The following is an 11,388-nucleotide window of genomic DNA, read 5'->3' on the forward strand; positions in this document are numbered from 1 at the left end:
TGCAGACACTTAGTGGACTGAGCCACTCAGGCCTCCTTTTCTACACATTTTTAAATTTAAAAAAAAAAAAAAATATATATATATATATACACACACACACACACACACATATATATATATATATATATATATATATATACCAACATTCTCAAATTTTATTTATAGTAAGCACTGGGTGAGGTGCACAAACAATGAATCTTGGAACACTGACAAAATAAAATAAAAATTTAAAAAATTATTGCTGGGTCGCCTGGGTGGCTCAGTGGGTTAAAGCCTCTGCCTTCAGCTCAGGTCATGATCTCAGGGTCCTGGGATCGAGCCCCACATCCGGCTCTCTACTTAGCAGGGAGCCTGCTTCCCCCTCTCTGCCTGCCTCTCTGCCTACTTGTGATCTCTGTCAAATAGATAAATAAAATCTTAAAAAAAAATAAAATAAAAAATAATAAAAAATAAAAAATCGTTGCCAAGAGAAAATAAAATAAAAATGTATATACCAATGTCCTCAATTTTTATTATTTATTTATAATATTAAATAATATATTTATAATATGTTATTTATATTTAAATACAACTGTTAATCATATAAATGTATTAATAATTAATATTTATAGCATTAAGTAATATATAACATGTTATATTATGCATGGTATATGTGTATATATAATGTATGTATATCACATATGTAACATATATTATGTATAATAATAAAGGTATAAAATGTTATATATGTATATTATACAGATATTATTTAATAATAAATATGTGTTATGTTTATTATGTATTTACATTATATTTATTATTAAAATATGTATATATTTATATTCTTATATTATAATAATTAATATATATTATATAATATTTACAAATATACAAATAATAAATATAGATTTATTGAGTTTAGTTATAAATTTTTTAAGTTGCCTTGAGAACTTAATGAATATTAAAAAGGTAAGTAATGACCCTTGCTCTTACCAAGATGGGTTAATAGAAATTGGAGTTGAACTCCCATCTTAAAAAATTAAATTCTGGGAAAAATGAACATTTTCCGGACATTGTACAACAGGCAGCATAAGGCCCCCAAGAGAAGAGAAGGCACAGACCCCTAACACTTCCATCGTCACAGAGAGTTGCCCTAAAACAAACACCTATAAGGCAAAGGTGACATAAAATGGAGTTGCTCAAAACGGAATCTACTCAATTAATTTCAAAAGGCAGTAAAAAATGAGATTAAAATTTAACACCAGAGATTACTCAGTTGGATTAAAAAAAATCTACTTATATACAATCTCTAAGGTGCCTACTTTAATTATGAACCACAGGTCACTTAAAGATTCAAAGATGGGAAAAATACATGCCATGACCCCCAAATTGAATCCAAGCTGTAGTGACTGTATTAATATCAGCTAATGTTAATTTTAGAACCAGGGACATTCTTTGAGATAAAGGGTGTAATTTCAGAATAGTAAAGTGTTCAGTTTATCAAAAGAACATAAAAATCCCAAATATATATGTATACAATCATAAAAATTGAAAATTCATTAAAGAAAACACTGATAACTGACAAACCTGCCGTTATAATTGACTCAGTAACTGAAAGAACAAGGATACCTCAAATAAGGATATAAAAGGACAAAGAGGGGCGCCTGGGTGGCTCAGTGGGTTGGGCCTCTGCCTTCCACTTGGGCCATGATCTCAGGGTCCTGGGATCAAGTCCCGCATTGGGCTCTCTGCTCATCAGGGAGCTTGCTTCCCCCACTCTCTCTGCCTGACTCTCTGCCTACTTGTGATCTCTCTCTCTGTGAAATCAATAAATAAAATTTTTTAAAAAATAAATAAAAAATTAAAAGGACAAAAATATACTATATTTGTAACTATGAAGTATATAAGCATATAATACAATCAATATAAAGATAAAATAAAAATGTACAAGATTTTAACAATACTGTTAACCAATATGATCTGATATTTATTGAATGTTTCACCCCAAAACTGAATATACATTCTTTTCAAGTATGCAAGGAATACTTACTATGATAGACCACATGCATGGCCATCAAGTCTCAGAATATTTTGTAAGATTTAATTAATACATAAGTATATGTTCTCTGGTTACAACTAACTTAAAACTAAAAAATGTTAATACAAGACCTCTACAGCATACTGACCAGATTATTAACATTTAAATTATATTTAAATTACACACTTCTAAACAGCTGACAGGCCAAAGTTGGGGGGTATCACAAAAGAAATTAGAATTATTTATTTATTAAAATAAAATGAAAACATGACATATCAAAATTACTTGGAGGCAGCTAGAGCAGGGTTTATGGGGAAATTTATATTAAATGCTTATAATACAAAAGGAGACATCCAAATCTATAAGCTAAACTTCTGTCTTAAGAAACAAGAAAAAAGGGGTGCCTGGGCGGCTCAGTGGGTTAAAGCTGATGCCTTCAACTCAGGTCATGATCTCAGGGTCCTGGGATCAGGCCCCGCATCGGGCTCTCTGCTCAGTGGGGAGCCTGCTTCGCTCCCTCTCTCTCTGCCTGCCTCTCTGCCTGCTTGTGATCTCTGTCGGTCAAATAAAAAAATAAAATCTTAAAAAAAAAAAGAAACAAGAAAAAATAACAAATTACAGTAATTCAAGCAGTAGAAAGGATATTATAGACGTTCTTCACACAATAAAATAGTAAAGAGAAAATCAATAGAAAACCAGTAAAATCAAAGTAATTTTATTGGAAAAAAATTAATAAAAATGATAAATCTCTAGGAAGACTGATCAATGTAGAAAAGACACAGATTATCAATATTAAGCAATAAGCAAGAGCTATCTTACATATACTGCAGACATTTAGAAATATCATGAACTACTTTATGCTAATAAATTTGACAAATTAAATGGCATATGACCTGAAAGACAAAGTTTCAAAACCTACTCAAAAATAAACCAAAAACAAATGAAGTAGTGTATGGTGACTAAGACAACATTAAAAAAAAAAAAAGAAGAACAAACCAATGACCTGAATATTTCTATATCTATTAAAAATGTAACTTTTATAGTTAAAAACTTTTTACAAATGAGTGTCCAGGCTAGTTCAGCGGTGAATTTTAACCAAATATTTAAGGGGAAATTAGTATCAATTCTACATGCTCTTTCTTACGGACTGAATGTTTGTGGTCCCACAAACTCCTGTGTTGAAGCCTCAGCCCCCAACATGACTGTATCTGGAGATCCTGCCTTTATGCAGGTCAGTAAGGCTGAAGGTGGTTATGTACTCTCTCCATCCCATGAGCCCATAGGAGAAGGAGCCCACCTGTGAGCCAGGATGCGTCTTCATCAGGAACTGAACTGGCAGGGACTGGATCTGGGACTTCAATCCTCCAAAACTATGAAAGGATAAATGACTCTTCAAAACACCCTTTTAAGAAAATGAAAGGTCAACCACCACGTGGGAGAATGAATTAGCAAGACATATATCTGACAAATAATTGCATCAGAGTATAAGAAGAATTCTTAAAGGTTATAGATAATAATAAGACAAAAAAAAACCTAGTTTAAAACTTGGGGAAAATATCTGATCAGACACTTGCACAAAGAAGTTTTCAAAATTGCAACTAAGAAAATGAAAATGTGCTCAACATCAGGACAATGCCAGTTTCAACCCACGTGAGACCCTCATCCACCCTACCAGATGGCCCCAGGGGATGATTGATGTTACTAACCATCGGTAAGGTTATGAACAGCTGGAGTTCTCATACATTGCTTGTAGGAACGTGAAATAATTGAGCATCTCCGGGAAAGTTGACAATCTTTTTATAAACTTATGCAAAAATTTATCCTACCATGTGGTAACAATACCATAACTGCCCACATCTCCTGGACAGAAATTACAGTCTATAGTTACCACAAGACGTATTTTAAACAGGCATAGTAGCTTTATTGACAACAGCTCCAAACCAGAAACAGCCGAAATGCCCATCAATGAGTACATAGAAACACAATTGTGCCATGCATGTACTGGAGCGGCACTCAGTAATTCCAGTTAACCCACACATGCAACAGCATGAAGGAGCATCAGTGCATCTGCGGGCTTGTAGCTGGGAGGTGTCAGCAGTGGGACCAAATGCCTGACTTCAGTCCCTCTGTGGGGCCGCATTTTCCACATGGCCTGGTGCTCTCCCTGGGCTGCCATGAGGGGCTTTAATGGGTGGGTGGGGCTGGCAACAGCAACCCGGGACCTAGAAGATACACCACTACATGAAAAAGTCTGGACCAAGAGAGGCAGATAGCATACAATTTCACTTGTATGTGGAACAAAACAAAACAAAAAACCAAAACCAACCAATCAACAAACAAAAAGAAACAAGCAAAAACAGACTCTTAAATGCAGAGAACAAACAGGTGGGTGCCAGAAGGGAGGTGGGGGTGGGGGTTGGGGGACACAGATAAAGGGGATTAAGAATCCACTTATCATGATGAGTACTAAGAAATGTACAGAACTGTTGAATGTGGGGCACCTGGGTAGCTCTGTGGGTTAAGCCTCTGCCTTCAGCTCAGGTCATGATCTCAGGGTCCTGGGATCGAGCGCCGCATTGGGCTGTCTGCTCCGTGGGGATCCTGCTTCCCCCGCTCTCTCTGCCTGCCTCTCTGCCTACTTGTGATCTCTGTCTGTCCAGTCAATAAATAAAATCTTTAAAAAAAATCACAAAACCTGTTGAATAATTATATTGTATATCTGAAACTGACGATACTGCATGTTAATTATACTTCAATTAAAAAAATTTAAGAACCATAAAGGCATTATGACAAATGAGCCTGACACAGAAGATTATAGATTGTATGATTCCATGTATATGAATTTCTAGAAAAGGGAAAGCTAAAGGGACAAAAAGCATGTCAGTTGCCAGTGGTAGGTCTAGCGGTATGAGTAAAAGACTTAGTGAGAGAGGCACAAAGAAAGTTTTGGAGATGATGGCAATGTTCTCTGTAGTGATTGTTGTTGTTTGACAACTATATACTTTTCCAAAACTTAGTACACTTTAAAAAGGTGAAATTTATTGGATGGAATTATACTTTACAAATCTGATTTTAAAAAGGCTGACTGCAGTATAAGAAGTGAAAAGTAATTGCTAATAAAATCTACAGTAAGCAGACATAGAAAATCTTCTTTTTAATGTTAATATTTTGAAAACACATGGTATACATTCTAAAATTTACCAAGGTTTTTCACAAAGCTTGGGCCACTCATTGGCTTTGAACTTTTGAATCCACAAATGATAAGATGATGACTTTATTTGGATGAACACATGCCAGTGTCTCTACAAAAATAGAGAGATGGGAGGAAGTGGGGAGGGAAGGAGAGAGGCAGGGAGAGAGGGAGCAAATCTCCAAGTCTGTAAGAGGGAAGATGGGACAGAGTTAGAAGGGAAGAAGAAAAAGAGGTAGAACGGAAAGAAGGGAGAAAGGGAGGAACAGGAAGGGCCAAAATGTCAAAATGTATTTACAATTCCCATTTTCATCTTCTGTGTTCAAATGTGTATTTATTCAATTATCCCTTCTACAAATATGTATTAAACACCTCCTATGTGACAGAGCTGAATGCACAGATGACACATTAGTAGACAGACAAATCCATGCTCTTATGGACTCCGCATGTTAGTGGAAGAACAAAATATGTCCTCATTTCAAATAATTCTTGGAAAATGTTTAAAACTTGTCTGCTGAGCTAGAAGAGGCTACCTCTTGGGGATCTGGCTCTTCAGCCATGTTCATGCATGCACAGACTTGCAAACACAGGGGATCAGTGTTGAAGTACTGGAGGCTGATGGACAAGGTGTGGGGTGTGGATTCATGTGCTCCTGACTCAGGCCTTAAGGGATTCTGTACGTTTTTAATTACTCAAAGCCACATCTTCCGTGGGCCCACTTCCTTTGCAAAGTATGGTCTTCTTGAGGGCTGCCTTTACTTCACGATTCCTCAGACAGTAGATGATAGGGTTGAGGAGGGGGACAATGACAGTGTAGAGCACAGACACCGCTTTGTTGGAATCATAGGCATACATGAGCTTGGGGCGGGCGTAGGTGAAGAGGGTTGTGGAATAGAAGAGGATTACAACTGTCAGGTGAGAGGCGCAGGTGGAAAATGCCTTTTGGCGGCCCTGTGCGGAAGGGATCCTGAGGATGGTGCTGAGAATGGAGGCATAAGATGCCACCACTACACAAAGGGGGACGGCAATGACCATGAGGGCCAAGAAGAAGTCTACTAGCTCAGCCTGTGAGGAGTCCTCACAGCAGACATTGAGGAGCGGAGAAATATCACAAAAGTAGTGATTGATGTGGGGTGTGCCACAGTAGTAGAGTCGGGCTATGAACACCATCTTAATCATGGCAGTCACGAGCCCACAGAGCCAGCATCCCCCAGCCAATGTACCACACAGCTGGTTAGTCATGATGACTGAGTAGCGTAGTGGATTACAAATGGCAACGTGGCGGTCAAAGGCCATGACAGCAAGGAGGATGTACTCCGTGCAGACAAAGGTCACAAAGAAGTAAAGTTGAGTCATGCAGCCATTGAAGGAGATGGTCTTGTCATGGCTGAGGAAGTCTACCAGCATCTTGGGGCTGATGACTGTGACATACCACATCTCCAGGATGGAAAGATTGCTCAAGAAGAAGTACATGGGCTTGTGCAACTTCCCATCGCTGCGAATGGCCAGGATAATGAGAGCGTTCTCCAGCAAGGTCAGCAGGTAGGCTGCCAGGAACACGAGGAAGAGCAACATCTGGAAGGCCGGCTGTGTTGGAAATCCCAGAAGAATGAAATGTATGGTCGCTGTACGGTTATCTACTTCCAGAACCTTGCTGATCATACCTGGCTGGGGGCACAGACAAAATCAGTTTTTCCTGTGTCCTGAGCACCAGCCTATGGTTCCTGACATTGACAGAGCCCAGCAAACTCATGGCAATAGAAGTCCTCCTGCCATTACACCTTTACTTCCTCCTACGGCATGATCAAAACCAAAATTTGGGCAAAAATGTACTTTAGAGAGCTTATATTTTATTTTTTTCTCAAATTGAGCCAAGAGTGGTAATTCATCCAAGGTCCCATAGAAGTGAAATTGGAAACTTCTGACTCCAGTTAGTTCTATACCTTCCTAATACATCTCCATTGGGCATAGGAGGATGGCCTTCACAGCATCCCTTCACTATAAGCAAGAAATCCAATATACTGCATATGGGAAGGAGATAGGAGACTCAAGTGTTCATCCCCCAGGTGTAATCTGTATGACTCTGGAGAAGTCTTATGGTCCCACTTACCTATAAGAAAAGATTTCTACTGTTTTGTTTTGTTTCCTATTTAACAAGGTCGTAGAGCTTAAATGAAGCAATATTTGAGCAAACACAGGGTTAATAGCAAATTTGATATGAATATTCACCAGCTTCCTGGAGAACAAAATCAAACAGATATTTTAAAAGGTAATGTTTTCTTTCATCCAATTCATTGTATGGAGTACTTGATTAGGAGTTTGGAAAAAGTAAATCAAATCCCACTTTTGTCTCCCTCCAGCTAAGTGAGCATGTGACTTCATTTTCAGAATACTAATTCTTTTATTTTCAAGGTGGATATAATATAATTTCATCACATCTATAAACATCTAATGAGCTTTAAGGTTTAAATTAAATTCCCATGGAAATTCTTGTGACCTTTCCAGGATGCTCTGCTAATTCTCCCTGCCAAAAACTCAACACAGATCGACACAGCCATTGTTAATGAAATAGGAGGGGATTGTAAGACCTTTCCAGGGGTATCAGGAAAAATGGAGAACCTGATGCCTTCTGCCATCAGTGAGCCTCCTGTATGGTTCCCCCCACCACCACCATGGATGCAGTCTCCTTCCAGGGGGGCTGAGAATCACTCCGAACCTGAACCTCAAACCTCCCACCTCCCATGTCGAGTGCCTCACCCTTCCCAGGCTTTCTCTGGGATCTATGGCCTGATTCCTCCCTCCCACACTCGCCCAGAGTCAGTCTCTCTCCTTCTCTTCTCCTCCACAACTCTGCTTGTGTGCAGGACGTATGACTCACGGCTGGGGAAGGCTGTCTGTCTTTCCTGAGCTGGAAAATGGCTGCCCACCCCATCCACCTCCCTCTCGCTCCCCAGACCTCACTTTAGGATCCTAAAGGGAGGCAGAACAGCCACCTCTTAGGGACCCACATTAGAGAGGAACACAGACACGGATAAACAAACCAATATCTGATAGTGCAAATTCAACAAACAAGTTTGTTTTCCTTTGGAACTCAGTCTTTAATACACACACACACACACACACACACACAGAGCACAAAATGGCCCCTGCTTGCCATGGCCTAGGATTCACGAGGTAGTGTAGGAATGGTGGAGCTTACAAACAAGGGAAGGTCCCTGGACCCCGAGCTCCCTCAGCTGCTTTCTACTCTTCTCTGAGTGTGAGGATCCAGTGGCAGGAAACTTATTAATGAATAACTTGGGCCCACCCTCCAGCCAGGCTTTTGCTCAGCACACCTCTGTCCTGGCAAACAGATGCATGAGATCAACCTGTTTCCAGCTACTAAGGACCCATGAGATCAACCTCTTTCCTCCCTCCCAAATGGGGGGAGCATGTCCATTTGGGAGGCACATCCTTGATGCCTGGTAATAAGACACCAGTCTCTTGAGCTGTGTTCTTGGGCTCATTCCCTCTTGCATTTCTCTATTCCAACAATGGGCAGGGAGGGCATTATACCTGGAAGTCCTTTCTTCCTGGAACCCTTCCCAGGGTCCCCCAGGAAATGGGAGGATGCAACATATTGTCAGGACTTCAGCAAGAGGCACTGGCTGTCATTGTCAGAGGAGATGCCTCAGCCCTGAAGCTGGGCATGAAGGCAGTCCCTGCAGCTGGAGATGAAGACCTAGCACATACGGGGGGATGTTCTCACAGGCGTCATGCATTCTTTCCTGTACTCCCCACAGGAATGTCAGGGTCAGAGGCAGCACTGCTGGGGAAATGAGCATGAGAGAAGAATAGGACAAAATAACGGAGAAAGAAGAAGGCATACAGAATTCTTGCAAAAACATCTGACTGAGCAATCTTATCATTTAAGCATAGGATTACCTTTGTTTTCCAGTAGTCCACTAAAAGAGGAAAAGTCAAATAAAAGAGAAAAAAATTGGAATTACAGTATGAGCACATCTGAGCCTTGAAACTCTCCATATATATAACATGTACATATTACAGAGAGAGAGACAGATGATAGTTAATAGATGGATGATGGGTAGGTAGATGGATAGATACACTTGTATCTATATATATAATATGCTTTGCCAATAGTCCCGTGCAATGTAAATGCAGGACGGGGTCTAGGTCTCAGATCTCCAGGGCTGGGTCATCTTAGTCCCATCAGTGGCTTCCAAGATCATTTATCAATTCTGTCTGGCAGACAGAGGAGGAAGAGAGCAAGGCTCAGAGAGTGACAGCCTTTGTTCCCACACAAGATTGGCAGCAAGCAGGTCCCTGAACAGAATGGGCTGCCCCCATGGCAGAGGCCTCACGTTTGCAAGATCTGACGGCACAGTACTTCACGTGAGCCTCACCATCGGCAGTTAGCCCGGACAAACATCATAGTGCCTCGCTGAATCTTACCGTCTTCCTCTTACGGTATATGCACGAAGAGCAGTGAAATCTTCTAAAGGGTTAGAAATCATCCGAACTGCAACCACCACCACCTTTGCCAGACCCGCCCTCTCTTAACAGAGAAACAACACGCTTACTCACATCCCTGTGTTCCACCTTCCGCCTCCCCCATGTCCTCATTCTCGTTCTCTCCTATGGTCATTCCACTTTCTCTGCCACTTTCTCTCTGTCTGTTTCCCAGGTCGGAGCACTCCTGGACTCTGCATTTTGCGAGGCATACAGGTGGGCCGATGCAGTAAACTGAGGAATCTTCAGGAGCACAGATCACTGGGCAATCAGATTACAGCAGAGTCTTAAAATGACATGACAGCCTACATTACCAACACTTCTTCATATGGCTCAATATGCACCTGTGAGAGGGAAATACCACTGAAGCAAAACGTACTAACCTCACTCCCCAACTGTACGGTGTACCTGAACTTAAGCTCACCACACAATAAGCTCATGGAAGACAACTAGTTTTAAAATACCAATAAAATGAAAGCTCCTAAGAACCAGTGATTGAAATAAAAATGATTTTAAATCATCCCCTGGGATTACCTAAGAGCCTTTTCTCAACCCACCATTTTCCCAATCATGTAACTTAGGACTCTTCTCCCAGTGTTGTCAGGCATGACCACTGTGAATGGAGAAAAGAGGTGAGATCATGTAGACCAGGAGGAGGAAGGCAATGTCCCCAAGCTCAAGAGGTGCTAGGCAAGCCCAGTTGTGTCTGTTCAGCTTGAAGTAGGCATAGAATGAGCTATTTATGCTCTGCCAGCTTCTGAGCTACTAGAGGAGCAGACAACTCCCTCCCGCCCACAGGGGACCTCCCAGCACACACAATCCTCAGGAAAGTGTTTGGCCTTTCCAGGGCCCAAGAGGACTCGGGGAAAGTACTAGAGAAGAGCTCAATTAAATATTATAATTTAAATGGCACAAGAGAGACCTTAGGTTTGAGGCACATCATCTTCCTCCCACCAGACTCTGGAGCAGAGGAAGGTGAGGGAAAAGGGCATGTGTATGTCCTCTTCTCTTTCTGGAGAATGGTCTCGCAAATCATAAGATCCTCTGGGGGAATATAGTGCTGTAACTGAAGTCATTCAGCAGAAAATCAGAATGGCATCTACTCACTCTTATTTGGGGACCCAAGTACATGTACACACGCATATACAAGCTCCAAACACCCTTAGATGTCACACACACAAGTGTCAGTTCTATACACCTACATGATTCTCATGTGTCAGTGACTCAGTAGATGAGCACATCCATATGTATTTCAAAGAGATTTACACACCCCCATGCTCACCACAGCATTATTAGCAGTAGCCAAGATATGGAAACCACCTAAATGCCCATCAGTGCATGATTGGATAAAAAGATGTGCCATGAGACTCTGGCCATGAGAAAGGAGGGAATCCCACCATTTGAGACAACATGGATGAACCCTATAAGCACATGTGCTAAGTGAGGTAAGTCAGATAGAGAAAGACAAGTACTGTATGACATCGCTTATATGTGGAACCCTAAAAAAAAAAAAAAAAAAAAAAGTCACACTCATAAAAAACGGATGGTAAAATGGTGTTTATTCGGGAATGAGAGTGAGGAGAGGAGAGTCACGGAGTTTAAGGTACACATTCGCAATGAATAGCAAATAAGCCATAATTTTCTATGCACAGTGTAATAGATAGAGACAACA

The 11,388-nt window shown here is 40.7% G+C and overlaps 1 protein-coding gene across 1 annotated transcript; it reads right to left on the reverse strand.

Annotated features, from left to right (window-relative positions):
* Window positions 1–5,891: 5,891 nt before the first annotated feature.
* LOC122918043 (olfactory receptor 6Y1) lies at window positions 5,892–6,869 on the reverse strand. The gene has a single exon (XM_044266201.1). The coding sequence runs from the start codon at window positions 6,867–6,869 to the stop codon at window positions 5,892–5,894; it is 978 nt and encodes a 325-aa protein (XP_044122136.1).
* Between the last annotated feature and the right edge of the window lie 4,519 nt (window positions 6,870–11,388).

This window comes from Neovison vison, chromosome 10 (genome assembly GCF_020171115.1).
Source record: "Neovison vison isolate M4711 chromosome 10, ASM_NN_V1, whole genome shotgun sequence".
Classification (NCBI taxonomy): domain Eukaryota; kingdom Metazoa; phylum Chordata; class Mammalia; order Carnivora; family Mustelidae; genus Neogale; species Neogale vison.

What these genes read in the sequence shown, in the direction of transcription:
- LOC122918043 (XM_044266201.1), bottom strand. Translation starts at nt 6,869, where the DNA reads ATGATCAGCAAGGTTCTGGAAGTAGATAACCGTACAGCGACCATACAT.